Raw genomic sequence first — 27,540 nt, forward strand, 5'->3', positions numbered from 1 at the left:
CCTTCAAAGAGAGCTGTTACTCCGTTGTGCCGAATTTGGAGTACTGTTCCTTGTAAAACATTCACCCTTGAGAGGCTTGTAAGTGATTTAAACGTTCCCTGGCTCTGTCGCTAACCAAACCTCATGCGTATTCTTTGTAGTCATAGTCTGTAAAGATGATTTGGTTTCTCCAGATTTTCTTGTCTTGAATTCTTTCCAATATGTCTCAGACACTTGTTCTGTTTTATTTTGTTGATAAAAAAAAAATCAGCTGAGACACAGCAGAGAACATTTCTTTTAAATTTCTTATAATGCGCTTACGTTCAGTTGATATGTAAAAGAAAGATATTTGCTCCACGCTTGGTTTGAAAGAGCCCAGAAATAGCCCCAGAACAAAAAGAAGAGTATCTATGGTTATTGTCAGCATAGGAACAGCTAAGTGAGGGTTTTATAAGGCAATATCTATTTCTGAACGCTCATTAAACTGCGTAGTGTATAACAGATTGTGCAGCTTTTTGTTCACAGTTACTCACTTCGTTGCCTTCTAACTCAAAAAACTCAAACTTCATTGAAATTCGGTACTGCGTCGGGGCAACCACCTGCCACACACAGTTTTTGTTTGGAGGATATTCTTTGGGCCACCCTGGTGTGGTTATAGTCCCATTTAGCTTTGTCAGAAGTCCTCCACAGGCAGCTGTAAAATGAAAAGGGAGAGCATCATTTCTGGAATGAAACCGTGTTTTACTGTAAACAGAAGCACGCTGAGCAGATTCAGCCCTCTCATTACTTACACTGCTGTAATGCCCAGACAGACTAATCAGAATCTTGTTTTATCATGCTTGGTGCAAACAAAGAGAAAGAGACAGCCCCTATCTCAAACAACTTGCAGGTTTGTGGACAGAGATAAGCTTCAAGACTACACATGGCTTTATCATATTCATTCTTTTCCCTTCCCTCCAGGGACTCTGGTTATTCTCCCACAGCCTTTCCCATGCAAGTCCTCTGACCTCACTTCTCTCCTCAGGACCTTGATCTCTCTTCTCTGACAGACAGACTACTCAAGATGCAGTTCAAGTTGCCCTAGCTTCTTTTATTGATTATTGTTTCAGAATCCGCCCTACCTGTTTCAGCTCATATATGTGCCTCCCAATAGCCTACAAGTTACACTCATTTCTTTAGGATAGCTCTCACGTACTGTTCAGATATAATTACATTTGCTGAAGTGCAGATGTTCGAGTCACACAGAAAATATCAATTTGGAATATAATTGAAAAGAGCTCATCCCTATACAACAGAATGATATTGTACAGCACGTGTAAATGCAGTTCAGATAGCAAAAGATGAACGTTAATCTTCTCCATCTGAGCAAAAAAAGGTTGAAAAAAAATATAAAGAGATTCACAGGGCTTCTCAATGACATCCTGTTCCATTTGTGCAATCGTGGCACCATGACAGTGTTGAAAACCGTCCGCAAAACTCTTTGTGGGGAGCTGCTGCATAGAAGCTCTTCCCTCTTCTAACTGCCGTGTGCTTACTTGAACATACTGAAAACCAACACCTGTCATCTAGCTGATGGCCACACAGACTCCATCTACACTGACACGCCTGGGAGAGCTCTTCAGTCTCTGTCTAAGAATTCTGGAGCTAAGAATATAGGTCACAACTCATGGATTCAAAATGGACCTGGCACAGGTTTCAAGACTGCACTCGGATAACATATCTGCTCCCAAAATCATCCAGTCTGCGCCAAGTTTTTTAGACCACTGGTTTTCAGTTTCTGTCGTTCAGCATCACCGTATTGTTCCTTGAGGCAGAGGTGGGAAACATGGAAGTACTGAAAAACCCTGAAAGCCATTGAATATGCTGCCAGCAGGGGAGATTTGGATTAAACAGCATGAAACAATTTTCTGGGCATGTCATCGCTGCAGTGATGCACCGGGCAGGGTTTGAGTTGAAGGCTTCTACTCCGGCATCGTATGTGAATTAAAACAGCTGTGAGACCCCTCAAATTGCCAAACTGTACCCCAGGATGTAACGCTGACTGTGACAATGCAGTGACTTTAGTTCAGTAATCTCAGTGAGCATCTACAGACAGTAAGTAATGCATCATGTGGAACAAATGCATTTTCACTTTTAGGGAAAGCTTGCAGGTGCTCCCTGTTGCGCTACACTATTTAGGATGATTCCTCTTTTCTCCTGAATTGCTTTCTTGTACGCATGCTGAGAAATTATTGCTTCTCTCTTTTTAGGAGAGAGAAGGAAGAGTTTTTTGAAAGATGGGTAATCTTCCCTAATGTCTGGACTCAGATCATCAGACAGACTAAGCCAAATTCCTTCCATCAATTCGGACTGATGATCAAAGGGCCTACCTCTGTCTTCATGCCTCTGCTAGATTAATCTTTTTTTCTGCACACTGACAAATACACAGATGTTCCAGTACACCAGACCTTCTGAAATAACAAGTTTTTCTCATGTGCTCACTACTAAATTTAAGGAGGGAAAAAAAAAAAAGGAATCAGCTCAATGACACCTTCAGACTAATATGTCTGTAGCCAGGGTCTAACACTACCTCACAGAGAAAATAACCAATCAACACCCACAGAATCAAAGTCGGAACAATAAATGCAAAGAAACCAGGCAAAACTAACCCAAATTGTGACTAATCATGAGTGAAAGGTGGGGAATTGGAAAAAGAATAGAGAGCAGTGAATCATATCTGAAGGAAATCATAACACAGAGCACTTCAATTTGCAAAATCTATTCACCCTTGAAACACAAATAGATGAACTTAGATAAGAATAACTTATGCTATTCCTAAATGGATTCGTGCTGATGAATAAAAATTCAAACAATAATTGCCACATAATGATCAACAGCTTTCGCTTCTTTCTTTTATATGAGAATTATATATGAAGCAAAAGCTAATCTCGTTCCAATCCTACTTTTGTACAAACTTCAATTTATCAGGTTTCCATTTTTCCAAATGATTATCTGGGCAGGCTTCACTCACCTACAAAATGCAAAATTATTTTCCAGCAATCAAAGACTAAAAATCTGACTAGGATTAGGGAACATTTCTCTGACTTCCAGGATCCTGCTGGAAAAGTCAATGATCAGACTGGCAGTGGTGAAGATTTCTCCAAGTTTTTGTGCTGGAATAGAGAATCCTGCTGGAGTAAAGGATCTAGGCAGACAGCGGGATCATTCAAGTTACTGACAGCAGCAAATCGCTCTGCTGACAATTCTCTCTTTGCACACACAAAGGGGGACTTTGATTTACACCAAGGATGAGTATCTAACGTGAAGTTGGGGAAAGTAAGAAGTTATCTGCATTATTTCCAACTGACTACCAGGAAAAACTGAAATGTTAAGTGAGCGACAGCCATCCAACAAAAGATGACTGCTATGGAGAGACACAGCCCCAGTACCACCACCTTCAAAGGCAGCCCTGATTTTCCAAACTTGCACCACAGACCTTAAATAGCCAGAAGAGAGCATATGAAAAGCGAATGATCAAAGCCCGGAGCGTTGAGACCTGAGAGTATATCATCACACTGTACCTTCACAGCTCTTTTTGTCAGGACCGAGCTCATAGCCGGGATCACAGGCACACTGGTAACTGCCCAGAGTGTTTACACAGCGCTGCTCACAGCCACCATTGTCAGGTTTGGCACATTCATCTTCCTCTGCCAAGACAGGGAAGAATGAAAAATGTGTTAAATAATTAACTTTCTCAGCTCTAAGTGAGGGACCAATATTAACCCTGAAAGCTGCACGCATGCTTTTATAAGGTGTGCTACAAAACACACCGTGGATGCTGACTAGAGCTCTTTCAAACACTAAGGAGACCTGTAACGGAGAAAATAAAAATGTGGATTTTTGTGGATTTGTTTTGCTTTGCTTTTTTACAATATCTACTGACAGCTGCAGACCTAATTTATAAGCACTTTGTTGGCAGCACACAATAATTTAGGCAGCATTAATCTAAAGGTTCTATAAAGTATTGAAAGAAAGATTGAAAATCCCCAGCAGGGTCACTTGAAGGGCACTTTATCTCCCACAGAATCAATTTGTGCATTATCCTGAATTCATACTCAAAAACAGATTAACAGAATCCTCAAATCCCAGGTTTTCATTCTGTTGATGTTAAGGTGAACAAGGTGCATCAAGGCGGGGGAGGGAAGGGAGCAGTGTATTGCCTGCACTAGCTGTGAAGCATACCCGTGAGGTTCATTTTTAAAATATCCATCAGATGTTGAAATATTATTTCCTTCCAACCTCAAGACAAACGATTCCTGAAGAGTAAAACAGCTCCCACCCTTACGTCTACAGCCTTCAAAGTTTTAACTGTCTAAAGTGAAACCTAACAGAGTAAGAAAATCCCCAGCTTGTGGCTTTGCAAGGGAGCAAAAAGGTTTTCCTTGTGACGTGCCTCACATTTTAGGGGCTAGCATGGCCCAGTTGCTGCCGTTGGCTTTCACTGTGCCATAGGGAGCACAGAGCAGGAACTCCACATGCTGGAAGCAGACAGTGAAGCCACTGGTCGCTCTATGGTTTCTCAGCTCTTTTTTTTATCACCTTGTTGATGGACAACAAGCAGCCTATTGCAGCAGAATAGCTAGAAAAAAACCCACGTAGACTCAAGGAAAACAGTTTTAGTAGAAAAGATCCAGTCATCTCTATTGTGATTATATTATTTAACTTTATATTTGGCAATACAATTAGCCAAAGAACGTATTTTGCAAGACAAGATACATTTCAAGGTGCTTCCAAATCAAATTGGTATATATGGTTTAATTTATTTTACTTTTATCTGAAGACAGCACATAGTTGGACTGAATATATTCCTTCATTCTTCAGATGTGTTTTAGAATTTGTTTTTGGATGAAGATCAAGTCTGGGTTAAGGAAACAAATTCAAAAACATGTTGTTTAATCCCAGTATAATTTCTCTGTGCAAGGGTAAAACAGAACTGTAGAATCATTGAGATTGGAAAGACCTCTACGATTATCCAATCCAATGGCAACCCATCCCCACCACGTCTACTAGTCACATTTCTCAGTGCCACATCTCCATGGTTCCTGAACATCTCCAGGAATGGTGACTCCACCACCTCCTTGTGCAGCCTGTTCAATGCCTCACCGCCCTTCCTGAAAAGAAATCTTCTAATATCCAACCTGACCCTCCCCTGGTTCATCTTGAGGCCATTATCTCTCATCCTATCACTGTTATCTGTGAGAAAAGGCCCATCTCCACCTCTCCACAATCTCCTTATAGAAAGCAATAAGGTCTTCCCTGAGCCTCCTCTTCTCCAGACTGAAAATCCCTGAAGTTACCTCGGTGGCTCCCTGTTAGACTTGTGCTCCAGACACTTCACCAGCTTTGCTGCCCTTCTTTGGACAGGCAAATGACAAAAAGTTCATAGGTTTAACATTTACCTTTAAAAAAGTTAGCTGCAAATCCCGCTTTGTTAACTGTTCCATCAGAAACAAACTTCATCCACAGAGTATTAGAGGTAGATCTAATGTCTTCTGGTTTGTCATAGCCACAGAAGTGACCAATCAAAGGGCTGTTTTCATTCATTCCATCTCTAATTTCCAAGTAGTCATATGCACAGTTGTCATGTCTCTCAATCTGTAAAAAAATAATATTTTTTGAAGGGATTTATTCCAACTCGAACATAAATAATATAAACATAAACATAAGTATAAATATTCTGCCAAATTCCTGCTGCTCCGAGTTCAGGTGAATTCTTTGTTTCTCATGTACATCCAAGTATACAAAATTAATGATTAAACAACAAAACAGGTCAGAGATATCAGGTGATTTTGAAATGTTATAAAGCTCATTTTTATTAATATGAAAAAGATTTTTAGACGTTGTCAACCTGCTTGACTTCAGGTGAAGACCAGTTTTTCATTTTCTTTTTTTATTTTGAACACATTGCAAGTTTTTACATTTGTCAGTACCACACATGTTGCAGGACAGCTGAAAAAAATGCAGTGAATGAAGAATTTTGGGCATATGTACAAGTAGACCTTTAAAATTATCAGTCACTTACCAGCCAACAGAACTGATAACAAAAAATATCATCGTTATTTTTCTGCAGCCAAGGAATTTGGTTTCTGTTGCACGGTTCCAGATTTCAGGTGACTCTGTCTCAATTTCAGAGTCAAGAAGTGAATCTTTTTCATATCTTCAGAGCAAAGTACTGAGACCAGAACAACTAAAAATATTCCTCCCATTTAAACAACCTGCCAGAGGACAGCCAAGCACAGACTGGAATGTCAGTGGCCACATTTGCATTTCTACTTGGGTAAGTCTTAAATTCTTTACATAATAGTGTTTTCAGAGTCAGTCAGAGGAGCTGTTGCAGCACAGAAAGCAAAAGCAGACTGAACGGGATCCTATCTGGAACCTTGATAATAATTATGCCTCTCTTTATGGACAGAATATCTTTCCCAACAGAATTAAAAATCCTCTTGATACGGGTCATTGACTTCACGTTACTCAATCAATACAGCACCTCAGCTATGAAAGCATTATCTAAATCCAAGTACTCAAAACTAAATCCTCTAAGGAAACTAGTGTTCAACCAAGTGTCTGAATCATGGGATATGTCTGGGGCACAGAGAGAACAAGTAGAGAGAAGGGGCTGGAGAAGCCTCAAATTCAGTTCACCACATCTCAGCTCTTAAAATGACAACAATCAATTCAAATCCATACCAATCCCAGAAAAATCCACGTCTAATCATCTGACAAATATTTACTTAAACAATAGCTGCACAATCAGTACCAGTAGTTGGTGTCACTCTGCTCTGGCAGAGCATTACTACCACTTCTAAGCACGGTAACCACCACAGGCTAAGGAGCTTTCATTTAGCACATTAGGAATTCTGCTTCCTTTATGTAAGAGGGAAACGGAGGAGGAGGGGTTGTTTGATTTTATTTCATTTCAATGCCATCAAAATATGGCTCTTACACACAAAATTTCTCTGTCTTCTTTCCAGCTTTCCAATTCTTCAAGTAATTTTCTCCCACTCATTTCTCTGGCACAGACCATATTACCATTGACTGTAATTTTTCAGTTATTTGCTCCGGAGTTATTTCAGGCCAGAATTAGAGAAACAAGAAAAGTCACAGAGATTTGGGGTGAAAGTACCTTTTACCGACTTCACTGACAGCTGAGTGTTTGCAACTAATGTGGTCAGACACGTGTCTACCTGAGCACTGGTACATCTTTGACGCTGTAATACGGACTGCAAATTGCCATTAATCTTAATAAATGCATGACATCATATCCAACTTACCTTATTATCTCCAAAAAGTAAACCTCGTATTGCACTCTGATGTAGAAAGAAGTGATCTGGCACAAAGCCCTTTCAAATCAAAGAAGGAACTGTGCATTTTCCCCATACGTCTGTGGTACACGACTCAAACTTTTAATTAACATCTGGTTTTTTCCATGTTTCCCATGTTCTACGGGGCAGTATGGAAATTATTATTTATAAAGGCCAAGTCTAGCTCTGAGTTACATGTACCAAACTCCTACTGAGGTAAAATGTTCATTATTTTTTTTTAATTTCTTTGCTTTTTTCCTGAGAATCACTCCCTATTTTTGGCAGAAGAAAAATGCTAAAAAACCATTTTGTTTAACACCGAGTTGGCTAAGCCTTCAAAGACTATAAAAATCAACCAGCATACAGAGTGTTATTGATTCCTAATAAGACAATTCAAAGAGGTGTCCATTCTACATTAATCGTTTATTTTTAGAGCACTGCTAATTCAAGCAATGCCATTATTATTAATAATGTTAATACATTAAGGGATTAAATAGTTACAGCTATGCACATGCTGACAGATAAGAATGGTGTTTCTGAGAAGTGATAAGTGCTTTTAAGGCTGGTAAGTAAAGGTAGCTTTTACCTGTGCAAGCCTCATGTTTTACTGTGGAAAAACATTATTGGGAAAACTGCCTTATAAAGTTCTATTACACTTTCAGTAGGTTTTTTACTCTTCCTTTTACAAGAGTAGGAAATCTTCCCAGGTTAATGACAGGACAGCCAGTAAGCACAGCTGTAACTGGAACGGTCTGGTAATGCTTATTTAGTGGAGCAATAACATTTCACAAGTTTAAAATTTCATGTGGATGTGAAAAAAAAATATGCAAAATGTTAGCAAGAAAATAGCATCAAGAAACAGCTTTTAATAGAAAAATGTGTTAAGAGAATGAAAGGTACCAATGGATCTGAAGGCTTTGGAAGAAACCCAGAATTTGAATGGTATTATTAAATTACATAGAAAAAAAATGACAAAAAAATTCCTAAGTCAGGCCCATAAGCACAAGAAAACAATGAGAAATCTCCTGATTAAATGGAAAGCTAGGTAAATTCTCAACATTCATTCTCATAAGGAAAAAAAAAATAATAGCAAAAATTAAAAAAAAATTTAAAAAAACACAGTAATAAAAGATTTTCTCAAAAATAAAGACTAAAAGGAGCAAATTTGAAAGCAATCACGTTTCAGGAGAAATCATTCTGTTCCTTTTTGTTGTAAATTTTTTGTTGATACAGTCAGACTCCAGTTCGGGTACACATATCTGACTCAGGCAAGACTTTTGTCAGAAAAGGTGGGATGTATGTCTAGTGGGTAGGTTACATGACTCCTTCAGGATATTAGATGCATTTTATTCCCGTAAAAACAATCCAACATTATCTGCAGAGATTTTAACAGGGCCACTCTCATGAAGAACCTTAATATGGCTTAGCCCTACAAACCTTCTGGATTATCTTAGATGGTCACTGTTCATCAACATGAGTCCTTTAGAAAGACAAACACAAGGAGCTCTTGTTTTCAGAGAACAGCGTAATACAGGAGGCTAAAACAATGAAAAAAGAGTATCACGTAGGTACCAGAAAATGGAAAGTGGAGCTCCCCATCAGGCAGCCAAGAAAGAGGAGGTGATCCCACACTTGGTGGAAAACGCATTGCCCACAGCAGGCAAAACAGGACGACTCACTGATGCAGTTTGAAATTCTCAGCTTCCCCGGTGCTTTCATTTCAGAGTGGAGGTTATTTATACAGTTATTTTTTCTAGCATTACATATGGATAATGAGAATTCCTCGTACTTAACTGTACCTTTCAAAGGACAGAGAAGTAATTTTCTCACAAACATACTGCAATAACTCTTTGGCCTGACATTTACTTTTTTTTTTTATCTAAGCTGGCACGAAGAACTGCGATTTTCAAACAACTTTATGTTTTACTGGGCAGCTCACCAAGGATTCAGTCCAGAGAGGGACTTAGTACCAAAACAGAGAACACCTACATTTCTGTGCTTGGACCTGAAATGGAAATCAGCCCTGACAGTGAATGTCTAGGCAGGGCACTTCACTGCATTTTCCAAAGCAGCTCTCATTCTTTGCAGGGAGCCCTGTGGAACAGCCACTAAGAAACACAGAGCAGACATCCGCCAGAGAACTTCTGTGCACTTCTAGAGCTCTCCAAGGGCATCTTGCCACTCTGAATTCACATGTCAGAAAAGCGTACGCCTTTCAAGGCCCTGCTTGGGACACAATTTAAAACACATCTAGCAGAGGTACTAACTCCCTTTTGACTGAGACTACCACCCAGCTATACTTCCCAATTTCTTTCTTCTTAGGAGGAGTCAGTCCATGACTCGCCTCTAGTGAGTGCCTTAAATTCTAGAGCCTGCAGGAGACCTGCAATGTAACATACGTTCCTGCAGCCTTTACCACTACTAAAATGGTGCTCTCATTTTCCCTGTATAGATGGAGCTGAACAGTGTAAGCAGTACGTGCATAGATCAAAACTAAGCATCTGCACGGAGGTCATGCTTCAGAAATCTCCTATGCAGTGTCATTTCTCTCATGATTGCAGTAAAAAACACTGAGGAACAATGGCAGACAAGTAAGGCTCCATATTTGTCAGTAAACTACATAAGCTTAGTGCTTAAAAGAAAGTCAGGTGAATGGGCCCAGGCTCTTTTCAGGGGTGGACAGTGGCAGGACAAGGGGCAATGAACGAAGGATCTTTGGGTAGGAAGAGCTCACCATGCCTGTGCTAGGCCAGGCCACAGTCTGGCCTAAATTTACCTACAAACTTCCAGCCAGTGTATAGTACATGTACATATTTATATATATATCTAAAAGCATGAATACTGTTTTTCTTTTTTGTTCTTATTATTTACTACTGTTAAGCATGGAAAGATGTATGATAAGGGCACACAAACTCACCACAGAAGTTGTTCTCTTTGCCTTCTAAACATACATTTCTAAACTGAATCTAAGTAGACATATATATATATTTGTATATGTACTGTTTTGCTTCCTTTTTCTTTTTCTTCTTATTTTTTTAAACAGAAGCTGAACAACACAAGTTGTCTTTCGAGACTTCTTTTTTTAACAAGATCCAGCAAAGACACAAAATCCCTACTATTTAACAGGATTATTAAACCAGACTTGCTCAACTGGATTATGTATTTGTTAAACTGCAACAATTGCCAGCACTTGAAATATTCCAACTCAAATAGCATAGATAATATAAAGACCTTTAATCTTCTTGAAAATTTCTGCAGAAAAACTCACGGAGAGCTGAACTGTATTCTGGATGTTATTTTTCATAGATAACTCATACATTTCCTCACAGGTTTAAAAGGATTTCACTTGAACGTCACTGCCATTTATTCACTAGATGGTTTTCTGAGTTAGGTTAAATCAGTTTACCTCAAAAGCCTGAAAGGTTAATCCTACGTTGTAGTTTTCAGACACTGTTATTTTCCACACACATTCCTTCATTGGTCTGTAGTCATCGGGGTAATTGGGAGACTGGATCTGGCCTTCGTTTTTGTGGATTTCACCTCCACAGATTGCTGGTAGAAGCATGAAATTCGAAGTCAACAACGACAATTACAGTCCCCCATGCCCAAACTGACATATTTGCATCCCTCTTCTTTTTAAAACTAATGGGAAGAAAATACTTACAAATCTAGCAAGGACAAACCATGAACGTTGAGACCATTAGACACAATTCAGTGAGTGCTGTAAATCACCGTATCTAGTAGTTAAATGTATTTATAATGCTGAGGAAGACTTTGAAATCACTGATAATCTGAACCTATATATTTTACAGAATATAACCCAATGGTCAAAATAATGTTTACTCTTTGTTCACATTTAAATTACAGTTAATATACCTTTAGCATTTACTAACTTTTGGGAAGGGAAAAAAAAGAGAAACCTTGTATTTTAAAACAGTTCAGACATTTTGGCCTACAGAATATCACTACAAGTTTATACTAAATTTGAAGAAATAGTTCATTTATTAATGACAAATATTTGTGTGAAAAATAAATGAACTTTCTCAGTATCCATACCAATAATCACATATCTGTAAAGAGCAATTTAATCTTTGGATTTACTACCATGGATTCAATATGTAAGGAAACAGGCTCTATTTTAGTTTCAACAGGTGAATGTAGACTTTGTAATAGACTCAGTGTGTGGGAGTGCCTCTTTATTAAGTTATCCCAGAGCATATGGAAAACTTTAGTCAAATTTTCTGAAGAATGAACAGAAAGTACTCAACTAATTATTTCCATACACTGAGCACAAGAACGTGAATATCTACTTTAGTAAAGAACAGGCATAAAATACTATGAAAAGTATCAGTGAGGTCACCTGACATCTGATCCCACAATGTTTCAGAATGTCTTATCTACCAATCTGGCACAACCTACTCCCTTTTACTAATAAAATACCGATTTCATTTTACTATTTCTGACCTTACATGTGTATGCCTATATGTAAATATACATTTTTTTTTTCCAAAGGCATCCAGTCAATATTTTTTTCCTCCAGAAGCAGATCTTTTTTTTTTTGCTTTATGATACCTACCTTCATAAACTGCTGCAAAGCCTTTTCCAACCCAGTTGCTGCTGCTGCGGAACTCAATCCACATTCTGCTGTCAGAGGACGCAAGGACTTCTGGCAGTTTGTCACCACAAAACCTGCCTAAAAACATGCAACCAGTAACTGCATTTTCTGCTGCCTCAAACGCTGCAAGCATTCACACATGTGTTTAACATTACAGACAGGAGTAATGTAACTGGCTCAGTGGAACTATTCACATGCTTATGGACGAGCACACGTGTTCCTGCCAATTAGGTCCTAAATGCACAAAGATTTTATTATGAAGTGTTTCATTGCTGTCAGGCTAACAAGTTGAAGTTGAAAAAAGCTTGGGGAAACTAAGTTGAAAAATGATTGTTATAAATCGTACAGACACAGACCCAGGCATTTTGGAAGGGCAGAGTGGGTACTAACCTTAAGGAGAGTAACATCCAGGTCACACTAATACTGCTCATCATGTCTAAGATCCAAAGAGATTTAAAAACTAAAATCCAAATGACCCTGGACTATGTTATCCTCTTAAATTCAGCCTAGGTAGTGGAAATCTCTATCTAGGTGACAGAGAAAGGGTAATTACAGTTTGGCCTTTACTGTTTCCTTTTTAAGATTAAAAAACAAAAACAAACGAACAAAAAATAACAGGCACTACCATTAAAAATCTTTCCTCTGTGTCTACTTCCACTTTATCTTTCCGGGTTGTTTTTACACCGTGGCAGAGAAGATGCAAATAAATGTTTCAGGCTTAATTCTAAACGCAACAACAAACCTGACCCAAGAATTCGGAGACTCGTGTTTCTTACAGTTCCCCCCCCCTTTCAACTGCTGAAGGCCATGGAATGTCTAAAGTAGTTTCTGGATTTGACTAATATTATTTATTCTAAGTCTATGGAACCAACAAGGAAAGGTCCAATTATGAGGAAGAGAAAATTTATCCTTCTTGACAGTTTAAAAATTAAGGCTTTGCTATTTTAAGTTAAACTGTCCAGAGAAAAGGACTAGTACACAACCCGCAGATGAGATGGTCACATGTACAGAAATCACTTGGGCAGCATGAAAAAAATAGCTTACAGGATCATACATACTGATATGCATAATAAAATAAAATAATTCACTTAAATGAAGTCCAGAATTAGTATTTTATCCTTCAGAAGAATTCTGAGCTAGACGTTAATTCCCAATATAGATTCATAGAAACAGTAGGTTGGAAAGGACCTACAAGATCATCTAGCCCAACCATCCTCCTATCACCATCCCTACCCACAAAGCTACTAATACGTAGAAGTTGAGATTTGGGTCTACTAAAAACAAAATAAAAATGCATTGTACCGCTATAAATTCCTTACTATCTGAAGTTGAAATTAATCAATAGCTTTCCTTTTCTTTTTAAATTATTTTTACTCAAGAGTAATCAGCAAAGAAGGTGTGGATGTGGCAGGCTTAGATCTCATGGTGGCATGATGGGGTATGTAATCTCACCAACCCTCTGAATTGAGAAAGATACCTTCAGCTTCCCACACATTAATTAACTCTTGAGATTTAAGTCATTATTGTTTTGTATATCCTTCACTGCTTTTGCATCGAAGAAGTAAAGAATATGTAAGAGTAATTTATTTATAAAAAAGCACAGGAACAGTGCTGGTAAGTGCAACTTGTAAAGTGGGTGTTCCCACTTCGCACGTGTTCATTGCATTCTCTATGGATTCCCCACCAAGTGCTCTGCAGCTCTGTCATCATCACACTATTTCCACATTTCTGCAAACCATCTATGGAAAAACTCATAAGCAATACAAGAAGTTGCACATTTTGTAGTTTTCTTCTTTCCACACGTGAAGAGTGCAATGCGGTACAGGTACTGACAACAGCTAGTTGTATGGAAGGCTTGAGATTTGAAGTCATGTAAGCAAGGTATTTGGGATCACTGAAGTGGTTTTTTTTCCCCACCTTGCTTATATACATTCTAGGAAGCTAAAGTAAAAACATGCACAGGAGTATTAAGTCTACAGTAGCAAGCAGTAAGTCCACTGAATTGAATGAGTATGGTCAGTGCAGCATTCACAGATTACATACCAAGCAGAGGTGATTTTCTCCAGTAGCCATCTCTTACTTCAATATAGTCGTACCAACAGAGACTGCTCTTGTACAAGTCCATTGTAGTGAAGTTTAAAACAATCTACAATCAGAGGAGAACGCGTAAGTAAATGACGTATGGTTCATACTGGAAAATAATCCCAAAGGCACCTTGCAGGTCTGAAGCTAGAGGTCATACTTAACAGGATCTCAACTGCTTAGACACTTAATTATCCTCAGTTATTTCTTATAGCAAGTAAAAATCTATATGGGAGTATTAAAAGTTTTCTTTAGTTTTACATAGTTGAGAACATTCAAGACAAATTTAGTTGCTTACAAGGAGGTTCTCTCTGAAAAATGGAGCAATAAGATGTTTTGATCTCATTTTAAGTATGTCATTTGATCATTCTCTTGCCAGTTCTTCTGCCTCTCCATTCTATTATTATAAACTGCAGAGACAGGTGCAATTTTTTTTTATTGGTTTGGTTGGTTAATTTGTACGAAAAAGAAGTGGTACATATTCCCTTTTCACTCAGACTTGCAATGAAACTACAATACAGCTTTTTATAGAGATCTTTGCATTATCTAGAAATTTGGAACTTGGACTTCCACTTTTACAGAGGATACCAGAAAATGGGCATATTTTAAATCAATAATATCAGGAGTACTGTGGACCATCACACTGTCCCACTTTGGTTTAAAAATGCTCATCTCAAACCATAAATTTACACTTATAACAATGAAGTAGATTTTAGTCTGAACATAGGTTCATACTATCTACAGGCTGGGCTCCAGCTGACTGGGACAGTCCTTGCTTATGCCCTGCAATTTCAAAGATAAGTTAAAATATGAAGATTAAGAATCACTCATATTATGTATTTCAAAATCATTTCCAATTCATATCCTTTAATTGGATTTAAGTCTATTTGAAAAGGAACGCATCTTCTTTGAGATCATTTCCTCAGCATACATTCATAAATATTTCAGATTAACTACAGAAATCTTCTTTACTCACTGATGAGCATTAAGTGGTTCTATTTTTAGTTTTGATCCTGGGAGCTCACAATTGAAACCTGCTATTATAAACCAAGCAGGAATTGCTGCATAGTAGCAAATACCTCAGAGTGCAAAAATATATCTCCATGGCAGCCTATGAAGCAGTTGTTTGTGTCAATTGGCAGGATAGGAATTTACCCCTTGTCCAGCTCTACGTAGGAAGGAAATATAGCATCATAACAGTGGGACCATAAAGTCATACTGGATGCTTTTCTTCCATCTTTTCCAAAGGCACCATATGTCTCTCCAAAGACTGTGATTACAGTACTAAGCAAGAAAGGCCAAAAAAAATTTAGACTGTTAAATTCTCAAAAGAAAAACAGATATTGGAGGAAGCTCATGTAAAGCTAACATAAAGCTCAGTGGTGGCGTTGTGTAGGTTCTAATGGAGTGCTGTGGTTGAAGTTTCTCTCCAAACAACATCAGTGGAGAAAGCTTTCATAGCATAAACCCTACAAGCCTTAGCATTGAGCTACCAGGGGTTTTGCTTTCACCTTCTTCTCACAAACAAACAAAGAAGAATACATACACGTGTAATTACAATCTGAAAAATCGCCTTTGTTTTCCATAAAGAACAGGAAAGCTTCTGACTGTCTTAAAATCCGTACTGTATCTTCCCCCCTCACGTAAATGCTGGCAATGTTTTGTTTGGGTGGAAAACCAAGCTCACGTGGGGCTTTCGCCTTTACTGTGGTGACGTGATAGGTAACAGAGAACATCTGTGAAGCTGCACATAAATCCCAATAGGCAGAACTCCCATACAGTGAGGCATGTTAACCTTGGCAGTCCCAGCCTTGTGGGATGAAGGTATGAGCCATGAAGCATGCCAAGGACCATCAGGATAGCACCGAATAAATGGATACCTGTTCTGATGATTGGATAAGGCCAAATGTTTATATCCACAATATGCTACTGCAACCACAAAATCTCCACGAGGGTTGCTGAAACCAGTCTGTGTCTAGCACTGTGTGCTTCCTGGGAACATCCTGCAGGCTGCTTTGGGACATTTTCAGTGTAGCAAAAGCAACAAATTAAGTTTGCTCTCCCTGTCTTTTTGCCCTTTCCTTATATTACTATAGGAGCAAAAAGTGAGGAAATAACCTAGTCTCATATTTTTACACAGAAAATGTACATTTTGATCTTAATTTGACACTTTGGAATCTCCACAACATTTAGATAATATTAGTTTATCTCCAGAACTGTTACTGGCACTCTGGATCATAAAGACCCATAACGATGAATAGTCAGGATGTTGTAGGATTCCATCCAGAGATCCAAGACTAAAAATAGACTGATCTGAAATCAAACAACTGCTGTGTAACCTCTTCTCTTTGTATCAATAGTAATTAACAATAGAAATGAACATATTTAAGCATATATATGCAATCCTTATACTGCATTTTTTTCAGGAACAGATTCCATTTTGTTTTTAATCTATATTTCAATATTCATATTCCCTGGCTTTGGGTACAGATTCTGCTTCTCTCAACTTTGGAAAAAAGGTGCTAATAAAGTCCTAATGAAAAAAAAATAAAAATACAGTTCCAAATAATAGTATCCTGTGTTATGTAGATAGGGGATTTGCTCAAAAACATATAATTAAGACAGAAATTCTCACATCTAATCATTTGGTGAATTATAACAATTAGACTTTTCTAACGGAAGCTATGCAAAGAATTCAGAAGGAAGAAAAGGTGCTCCCTGTGGGGGGCAGAAGAGCTGTTCTTTTTAATGAAACCCAGGAAGAAAATCATCCCCATTTTCACTGTTTAATTCCTAGAACGTGTACCACTGAGAAATCCAAGACTTGATTCTAGATGTCCTGTGTCGCTGTGGGTTCCATGAACTAAACTTTAATACTGTTTTCACATTTCAGATGTACCTGTTCAGGTTAAGCAGACTTCCTCTGCTGTTCTCTTTCAGAAAGGAACCTTACAGCTCACCTCCTTTCTTTTGGACTCGATCCCGCAGCCCGTTTTTAGTCCACTGAACAGTCCACCCATCAAATCCACTGGGTAAAGGGTGATGTTACTTAGGTTTGATCGTGTCACTATCCCAAAGAGCTACTAAACAGAATCCATTGAAATTTGTTAAGCCTCCTTAAGAGTCTTTGCTTTTCCAACTGCATGGAGTAACCTCCATAGCTTTTTCTGATTCTGACATACCAAAGTATTTGATGATACAGCAATTCCTTAACGTTAATCAGAATTCAAGAACTGTGCATAGGTAGGACCCTCAGCTTGTCGCAGCATGATTTCTGGACACCAACCAAACAAGAATATGTAAGATTCTGTTTTGCAGCTCTAGAAAGTATTTAAAAGAGCTAGAGACAAGGTAGAGTTTGTTCAAGGAAACAAGATGGCTGAAAGTGCTCACATGAACAGCAATCAACGAGTGCTTGTCAGCAAAATTAAAGAATTCTTGATTGCACAATTGATTCGGTTGTACTATTGCAGCTTCAAAGAGAATAAATCATACCTCCTACTGCCTAGAATATATAACACACACTAAGTAGTACTAAGGACATTTTCTCCTGGGGAATTTTTCCCTCTCAACTAAGGACTTATCTGCCCGCTTTCATCATTAATCGTAAAAGTTAATGAAAAAATAGAAGGTATTGTAGTCTATTCAAAGGGACGGATACAAAGAAAAAAGCACTGGCACAGCTGAAATGCCCTACGTCAAAAATATCTCTCCACACCAGAAGGAAAGATTTGCTCTGGCTGAGAACAAACAGTATTAAAAGCACCATCCTGACACAGAGATTTTTCTTTCTGTAGATATACTGTGCACAGCTCAGCTGGCAGTGCATACAGCTGTTTACCATGTAGTCTTAAATCTCCTGAAAAAGCAGAAGGTGAATGAACTGCCTTGTTTTAGTCATAAGGACACATGTATTTCAGACTGGACTAACAGTTTATGATCTCTATCAATAAAAGAATTGCTGAAGCCAGTGCATACCACCGCAATCCCATCCTTCTTTCAATTTCCAGACAAAGACCAGAGATGCCTCTACCTGTGGAAAGCAGCATGGTAGAATAGAGTCCTTTAAACTATTCTCAAACAGCACAATGCTAAATCCCAGTAAATAAGAGACAAGAGCTAGACAATCTGGACTGATGCTTTTCAGTTTATTTTTAGTTGACTGAAGTGCTCGCTGACATTTCAGAACATGATGTGATGTACTTGTACGTACTCTAACCCCCATGCAGCATTTCTGAGAAACTGAGTGGGGTCAAAACAGAAAATAAAAGATAAAAATTATTTATTTCCCTTCATGATATTAATACGTTACCTAACATTTGCCGAGAAAACATGGGATCAGGCACAATACATGTGTCCAAGGTATTGTGCTATATGCATTAACTAACATTAATACATCTTTTCTGCTATCTGATCAAGTACTTGCTGCAAATAGTATCCTTTATCTCCAATAAGACACTATTCCTGTGGGAATAGCACTGACGAAACAGATTTTTTTGAAACTAGCACAGCTAGAATTTACATCATCCTTGCTGAATTCTATGGAGACTATGAGAGCTTGAGGTCAGAACAGTGCCCTACAGACAGGACATATTGAGTCAGATGGCAACTAAAAAACAAGGTTCAGTCGTTACCATCGTTGGAGGGGAGGCTGGAATGGGAAGGGAGCTGGTCTCCTTACGCTGCTGATGTCAAGAGGGAGGCTTAAGCTTTTGTACAGCTCCAACGGCGGTTGCAATCTCAAGACATGATAATAGTTTTCCAAATGCATCACAGTTGCACTGATGTCCACAGCAATGGCTGCACCAAGTTTTGAATACACTATAAATTTTGCCCGTTTTCCAGCTCATACATAAACATTCTTTTTGGAAGCCAATAGTAACCGCAGATGAACGCTTGAATTTCTTTTTAGCCGAGAAACAGGAAAGAAACCTAATCCACTTTGGTTGTTAATAAGCAGTGTCTAAGAAGAAGCACAAATAATGGGGATATAAAATTACCTATCTAGATTAATTTGCATCTTTTGTGCAACCCTTCTCTTATTCGTGTTTTCATTTGTTTTTCCCTGGTAACCTGCAGAGCCACCCACACCCTCTGAACATGTTTATTTTTCCTCCTGCCTCTGGATCCTGCCCAGAGGAGGGTGAATGCAGTCCAAATGACTTTGCTCTCATCCCTCACGCTGGCAAATGCTCTTAGAGTTCCTCAGGATATATTAGCACATCGTGGTCACATATTCTCAGGGTCTTCCAGGACCCTAACCTGAAAGAAATAAAGTAATCCAGCTGGGGAAAAACTATGTCCAACGCTGAGTGGAAGAACTGAATGTCTTGGGGCAAATGCTGTGTTTTTCCTCTTTGGAGTCTCCAGTATTGATACTAATGGAGAGTCCAGTATTTCAAGCTTTAAACAATATTTGTTTAATATTGGCTACTGCTTCAGGTAAATAAATGTATTTATTCCTGCATGGTTTATCTCAGGTGAAACGTCCCATTGCTCTCTCTATCCTTATTTATTTTGAAGTAGGCTACTATTTGAGCCAATAATTTAAAACAAGATTCAGCTAGCATGTTTTGAAAGCATACACAAGAAGAACAGGTTTTGCTTTCAGTAGCATGGCACACACTTTTCCCGACATTACTGCTCTCCCCAGACCTATGTCTTTATATGTATGTATATATATATATATAATTTTTTTTGGGGGGGGCGGGAGGGAAGCATCTTTTCCTGACACTGACACTTGGAAAGTATAAGAATATGCACAGGGGAATATCTAAAATGAAATTTTGTTTCCTGTATTTAGGCTTCAAAAGGTCTCTTTCAGTATAAGGAGCTCCCAGCCCCAGGCAGCTCAACTTGCCCCAGCCTGTACTGCAGAAGAGCCCATCCAGGAGCCTCTACTACCTCTTCCATCTCTGCACAGAAGAACCAGCTGCATTGGAAACCAGTTTTGAAGGGGTTTCACGATGCAAACATGCAGCAGATAGAAAACAGAACTTCTTTTCACACAGGAAACCACCAAATGGATGAAACAGCATTTCTAGTCCCACAGACCACGGGGTCAAGTCAATGGCAGAGCATTTACGGTCCCATTCAAACTTCCTTCTATGGCTTACCACCATTTTCAGCTCTTTTGCAAGCCTTAAATGTAAGTGAAAAACTGGACAAACACAACATTTTGTTCTAAAATAGTGTCTACCTGATAATCTGAGAGAACGTTAAAATACCTTTTCCCCTGGGGTCACAGAGATTCTCCATATGCAGTGTGTGTAGGAAGGATAACCGTTTGGAAATCCTGGAGAAGAAAAGTTGCCTGTAGATTCCTGCAGTGTTTCTCCACAGGCTGAAAGAATCAAAATACAGTAAAAATATGAAATTGAATGTGCCTAAGAGAGAAAAATGTGTCTTTCCAATACCTATTTAGAACGCATTTAACTCACTGCAGATGCAGAATGGAAAACAGACTATTCATTTTATGATTTATTCAAAACAGGGATTTTAAGCCAATTTGACGTTCATTCCATTTTACACAGGATGTTTTTATTCCATGAACTGTTTTACTTGTGTACTTGTCTGCTGACTTAACCAAAATTAGAGCGGTCTTAAAAATGTCACTGCTGCCAATCAACTGCAAAATTATACATGTGACTTTATTTTGCAGAAGAAAAAAAAGTTAGCCACACCCTCAGGCACATCTTCTACGAGCTATAACAAAACCCACAACAAAAGCTGGCACGGCACGATTTGCACCACATTGCAATTTCATCACCCGTTTCATTTATTTTAGTACTACGCCCACATGAGAGACTGCTCTTACCTAAAGTCACACAATTATATTGGCATAGAAAACTTAAATCTTACATTCAATAGCATCTCCTGCAACAATGATTTCCAGAGGTAATAAAGCAAAGCAAATGTAATGTCCTAAAATACCAAAAGATATTGTATTCTTCATTTTAAAGGTTTTAGCACCCATATCTCGCCTGTCAATCATGCTACAATCTGCTGGCTGACTGATTAACAATTCCCCTTCACACTAAAATACATCATTAGAAGCTCCTGCTCTTCTCCCCCATTAAAACTGATTCTGGTGGGCTGTCAGACCTCAGTCAGCCATCTTTTCAACCATCAGACAAATTGTTTCACCTGCTGAACTGCAGGTGCAATATAAGAGATGTGAATTGGGGAATATTACCCCATGACTGACAGTGTAATCAGATCTTCAGTGCTTTCAAATTACAGCACCCCCCACTGCCAGCAGGTGAACCAACGTATCATCAAAATCTCAATGAATTATAAAAGATATGGAGCATCTTTAAATAAAAGGGGACAAAAGATTGCTTATGACAGAGAGACAATGTGTCTGTAAAGGCTGTCATGTTAAAATGCATCTACGATGAAATCTGACAACACTGTAATATCAGACATAAGCCACATTTAAGGCATTTAATATGCTCTCCAACTTATTGTGAGGAAAGAAAGCAGATAGGTGGAGCCTCCCAAACATTTAACAGCTGAAGTTACTGTCACCATGTCCTTCAGAAATGAAATAGACAAAAAAAACCCCAACAAGTTTCTTCATTAAAAAAAAAAATTACATTTTGTCTCTTAAAAATTGCAGGCATCCATAGGAAATGACATACTTACAGAAGGTATTCAGTGCTAAATAATTATTCCTACATAAAACCTTCTCAGTAAAAATGCTATACCCATAATTAACCACAATTTATTTTTAACGTGGCAATGAATGAAAATTACAGAGTGCTATACAGGGTTCCCTGAGCGCTACTGGGCTGTAACACAGCTTACAATAAATATGTAAAGCACCTAAGAGAAGGTCAAGAGTAAAACAGCTGTAACTGAGCAGAAGAAATCAGAACCCAAAGCGACACACCCTGAATCCAAATGCTCTGCTCACTGCCCGGAGAACCCTCTCTCACTCTTCCCCCACCCCATGCATGGCTTCAAAATGAGGTTGTGCTGCATTGAAGTACTCTCAGAAGGAATACAGTCAGATTAAATGCACCTCTAGAGTTAGTAAAAGGGCAGGAGGAAGAATCATAGGACTCCATGAGTTGGAAGGAACCCTTAAAGATCACTGAGTCCAACTCCTGACTCTACACTTAAAAGTCAGACCATAACTGAAGTTATCTACAGACTTAAAACTTCAAATAACTGCCACTGAACTCTTTCCTTTTGTAAGAACTAAAGAATGAAGCTATATAGCATAAAGCTAGATCACTCAATGACTTCATTTCTATCCATAATAAACGCCTAGGAGCTCTCTAATAAATCAAAATTGTCAGAAATATTTCTGAACGTAAAGCAAACATAAGAAAAAAATTAATTGGGTAACTTCAACTAAGAACCAGCACAAGTAGACTATATAAAATAACTCTGGTCTTTATGTATGTCACAGTATTTATGCTTTAATTAAAACTTCCTGGTTACTCAAGGGATATGTGACAAGAACAGCTCATGCTAATCAATAGCTGAATTAACTATCTGTGGGATCAGAACACCAGGCTGGCTACCAGAGCTGCTGTTGATAAGTTGATATTTGGGCACTTCTTGCTTGAAAGCACATTTCCCTGCAATGGGTCTGTTATCAAACAGTTAAAATCTTATCATTAATAAATGTCAGGTTTATCTCCGTAATTGGACTGTACAACTGCATTATTTGTGATTAAGTTTATAAAATGGTATGAGTGACATGGTTGGAGGGCAGGGTGGGGGTGGACAGGGGTTGGACTGGATGATCTTAGTGGTCTTTTCCAACCTTAATGATTCCGTAATTCCACAGTGAGGAATGGAGGTAGCAGTAGTAAGATGGTAATGGCTATTTATTTAATTCTTTTTTCTCAGATCTAGTTTTAGCATATTTCATGTCAGATTGCATCTTCAACTCTTGCTAGTCTAGAGCACTTACAGAAATGGCACTTCAGCTATCCCCCCCTCCCCACACGCTCCAACCAAAAGCCAGTCTACAGCTTGAGAAGCCCCGTCTTCTGTTGGGCCTTTCTGTGGTAATGAAAGGGAAATTATTTTTTCTTCCTCTTTGTAAAGATTAAGGAGGATTATATTACAGAAAGTGATTTCTACTGCTGCAGCCTGCTAGTGTTTACAGTGCACAGCACCATTCCCATCCAGACAGTACATGCAGTATCGTAAGAAAAATGTAGAAACAAATCAAACCTGCTGTGCATACATCACTGGGTCTTGGCACTTGCTCAGCTCATGAAAGACAGCTTTCACTGACCCCAAATCTGATTCCCAGTCTCTAAATCCTTTTCTGAAAAATGACCCTGACTATCCTGACTAGTTAAAGCCATTGAAGAGGCTCAGCTGCCTCACTGCAGAGCTGTTTTCTTCAGCATCCCCAACCTCAGCTTTATGTTCATGGGCCCCAGAAAAGGCTTCTCCAACCAGAAGCTGCTTGCAGCAGGAGTAACTGTAACTCCATATGAAACATGCACAATACTGCAACTGCACAGTCACTCTTAAAACACTTTCATAAGCTGTCTCACCAAAGTAAGGCCCAAAGTTTGCCAAAGAGTAGCACAAAAGAGGAGCACGATCCTGCAACCACTGTTCATTTTGTTATCCCTCTGAAATGACGTTCACCAGTGCTGCAAATTCTACAGCATACACTGCTGCTGAGCAACAACTGTTTTACAATACTGTGAAACTCTCAGCAAGACTGTGATAACATCTAAAGGAAGGACAACTCATTATCACGCATGTCCGTTAATTATATGAAGAGCACATTTCTTCCTGAATAACCGTTTGAACTTCTGCTCAGAAAGCACATCCTGTCTTGGCAGGTTCGAGTTACTAGAGAATCACCTATGCAATCAACTGCCAGGGTGATTTTTGAAGGCTTTATTTTTTAACTTTCTATCAAAGGGATATAAGACACCAGCTGTATTCACAGAGGTCTAAACTCCATATGCTATTTTTGCCTTCAAAACTTGGCTTTTATCAAAATATATTTGTATTCTCTGTGTTTATGAAATAACTGCTCTCCATACACTCTTATTACAAATAATGCTACCAGAGAGAATGCTGTTACTCAAGTACAGTCTGCATCAAAAGAAAGAGAAATTAATCCAGAAGGGACAATTGCTGTAGAAAATGTGTTAGTTTATCCTCTGTTAGAGCCAGAAACACTGTGCATGTTCTCTGTATATAGATGATAATTTGACGTACTTGTAGCACAAACTAAAAGCATATTTCAGCAATATAATGCATATCAGAAGCCAGAGATCTCCAGTAGATCACACTGACACAGGTATAAATCTAAAGCAGCTCCTTCACTTCAGTCCCAATCCCTCTTTATAGCCCTGCATTGTTCAGGTGGTAAAACGTAGCCAAGTATCTGATTTAAACAAGTTACGGAGACTCCTTTGAACCCAGTGAAGAGAAAGAGAGCTGTTTACACATAGTTTATAGCTTAGTTATCCTGGCTTGTAGTAACTTACAAAATTTGGAAAAACTATACTGTGTTTGGAGTTGATTGAAGCAATTTAATTCGCTCATTCTGCCCTCTATTCACATTGAAAACAAACACGACCCCAGACCTGATGTGTACTGAAAGCAACTTTTCCAGTTGAAGCTCTACACGGCAAATACGTAACCAGAAGTATCATCAAGCATTATTTCTTTTCCAGTCACCGAACAGCTAAGGAAAACAGACTGAAATGGAATGAAACTAAATGTTGTCTCATGTAGTTTACCTGTCTTTAAGTGCTTTGCATTTGAGAAACCTTACCTAAAAGATTTTTCATGATTCAGCTCTTGAACTGCCTAGGTCAGTTGCCAACATGGAAACAGACTAACGAACAACTGACCCAAAGATATTATTATCATTCCTCTTGAAAAAATGAAGTCAAACAATTGCTAGTATGTGCTTTTTGTTTGTTTGTGGTGCAATACCTGGACATCTATACAGCTTTCTTGCCTGTGCAATATCTCCTTTACTTAGGCGGGTACGCTGGCCAATGGCAGGTCGTATACCATTATCATCACGGGAAGGGAGAATGGTATCCAGAAACATGCCCCTAAAAAAAATAAAAATAAAAAATAGACCCCAAAAACCCTATCAGGTTTCTGTCATAAAGCTCGCAGAGTTTGATGCATGAATTATGCTATTGTTTGTTGAATTATGCTATACTTATTTGGCGTAAGTAAGAGGGTAAAATGCATAACTTTAAATAGAGAGAACAAGTCAGAAAAATTAATTGGGTTGACAAACCTTAAACAAAGTTATCAAAAAAAGAATCTTCAGTATATCGATGAAAACTAGTATTTCTGTTGGACTAGAGAAAGGAAAACTCTTACTATTTTGTGCTTATTAATTTGTCTACACAGGGAAAATGCACTGCTGCTCAGCTCATTATATGGATAAAATTAATCGTAAATTTAAATAAAATACATTAATAAGTCGCTGTCACAAAATTCTTATTCACAAAGTTCATATTTCTAACAGAGTTTTAGAAGTCCTAATGTTTGACTTGCAAATGTAGGAGCAAGTAAAGTCAGTCCTGCTTGCCAACTGAGAAGTCAACCCAGTAATGTGAAGCTATTCCTGGTTTTACTGGATCCTTCATTTTATTATTATTAATGTCAAACCATTTTTCTGACAGGTGTTTAACAGCCCTAACTCTACTCTAGCTGCTGCTGCTTTTGAAACCTAAGTGCTTGCTTGACAGATTCTGCTAGCTTTACAACAATGCGTGTCAACCTACCACATGTGATTTCCATAATATTTACATTAAATGATTCTCTACTACTCCTAGTCACATTTGTTCCAAATTTGTAGTTTTATTCAAAATATCCCCAATTTTAAATACTATTCCAAATATTCTGGTAGTCTAAAGTCAATTTTAGAAGAAGAATGTACAAAGATGTTCTGTTATCATGTTATAGGATTTGAAAATCCATAAAATCCAATAAAACGGTATTTAACAGATTAATATGTTTCTGCATTCTCTTGTTCTTTAATTTTTTTGATACACTCTATTGTCCTGGCAGGGCTAGTACTGAAAAGTATAATTGTTTTTTATACATGTGGATTATGTAGGCCCCCCCAAAAAATGAATGAATAGCAAGGATCACTGTAGTTATGAATGCTTCTTATTAACATCCATCACTTTTTAAATGATAATAGATGGAGCGTGTTGAGTACTGAGGTACATAGTGCTCTCTTTACCCAGTCAGATTTCTTTTGGCACTACTAGAGATTTTGGAAAAAGAAAAAAACAATCAGCTTAGTACCTAACACAATGCTGACCTCTGAAATAAACTACTTATGACGTTATTCAGTTTCTAGAAATAAGGGACATTAATAATTAAAAAAAAAAGTCATCTTTAAATTATATTTTCCACAGATTTTTGGTACATTCTGAAACAGATGCCATTACTATTTTGAAAAAGGTGAAAACGATCTGCTCAGAAGTCTCAGCACTATTTTGGGATGTACTTTAATAAAAGAACAACTGGTAACAGTTTTAATAAAGCATTAAGGATATTATCATTTGCAACCAGAACTTTATGAAGTTTTGTAATTTCTCCAACTTAGCCAGAGTAGAGTATAACGACAAACAGTTGGCAATATTTCACACTGGGCATGACTCGTGCATTCAAGATAAATTACTGCAGATCGATACATGACCTCAGGGTTTGGAAGGTTGTTTTTAAACAGCATGAACTAACAACCTCTTGCACCTTGGGGCAGGGCATGCCTACTCATGGCACTATCATTTTTTCCAGCTTGGAATACAGCGGTGAGATCAGAGCCCAGAATTCAAATTATCTTATGCTGTCATTGCCCTAAGACTCTGGAGGGTTTCAGCTTGTTAAATTGCTCTATTTTATGCACCTTTTTATAGCTTGAGATAATTCATCTGTAACTGGATTAAGCAATGTAGCTAATATCTACCTCGTGTGGCTCAATTCCCATGCTCTTTCTGGACAAACAATGTATATGCTGAATTCATTCTTTTGTAGTACATAAATATATATATATACTTTTTCAATAATAGTCATCTATCTTGGAGACAATAAAGTTAATCAATATATGTTATGCTTTTACAAAGGCTGGTGGGGTTTTTGGGGGTCTTCAGTTTATTCCTGAAACTCAGGCTGCCTGGAGATAACTCATTTATTATTCAATCAAAGCTGTATTTGATTTATATGACATGCCATAAGGACCTAACAGGTTTTCTTCCAGACATTCTTAAATCCACGTTTCTTTAATCACTTCAGAGAAGTAGAGAGATGGACTGCAACTTGATATGAAATATAATAGGAAATCAGGGGGAAGACTCCTGCTCTACTTTTTCTCTAGAGCAGAGCCAGTCTAGGAGAACAGCTTGTTGAACAATTTCTCAAATACATTCAGCCTTTCAGAGCAAACCCATGAAGTTTGGAATGGGCCAGTCTGCAACAGGATGAAGAAAGCAGAACATCTTAATATTAGTACCGTCATCAAAACCATATTTGTACAAACAGTACAGAAGGGAC

The 27,540-nt window shown here is 38.2% G+C and overlaps 1 protein-coding gene across 1 annotated transcript in view; it reads right to left on the bottom strand.

Annotated features, from left to right (window-relative positions):
- The window catches only part of TLL1 (tolloid like 1), a 114,748-nt gene that overhangs the window by 19,875 nt on the left and 67,333 nt on the right, over positions 1-27,540 (bottom strand). The window contains exons 8-15 of the mRNA XM_065736220.1: positions 24,952-25,076; positions 20,244-20,359; positions 13,978-14,080; positions 11,896-12,012; positions 10,726-10,871; positions 5,418-5,613; positions 3,540-3,665; positions 513-673 (exon numbers count right to left, since the gene is read on the bottom strand). Coding sequence (XP_065592292.1) covers positions 513-673; positions 3,540-3,665; positions 5,418-5,613; positions 10,726-10,871; positions 11,896-12,012; positions 13,978-14,080; positions 20,244-20,359; positions 24,952-25,076 — 1,090 coding nt within the window. The remainder of the gene's footprint in view (positions 1-512; positions 674-3,539; positions 3,666-5,417; positions 5,614-10,725; positions 10,872-11,895; positions 12,013-13,977; positions 14,081-20,243; positions 20,360-24,951; positions 25,077-27,540) is intronic.

Source organism: Cyrtonyx montezumae, unplaced genomic scaffold, assembly GCF_038088225.1.
Source record: "Cyrtonyx montezumae isolate F1298 unplaced genomic scaffold, pur_monq_1.0 scaffold_2, whole genome shotgun sequence".
Lineage (NCBI taxonomy): Eukaryota > Metazoa > Chordata > Aves > Galliformes > Odontophoridae > Cyrtonyx > Cyrtonyx montezumae.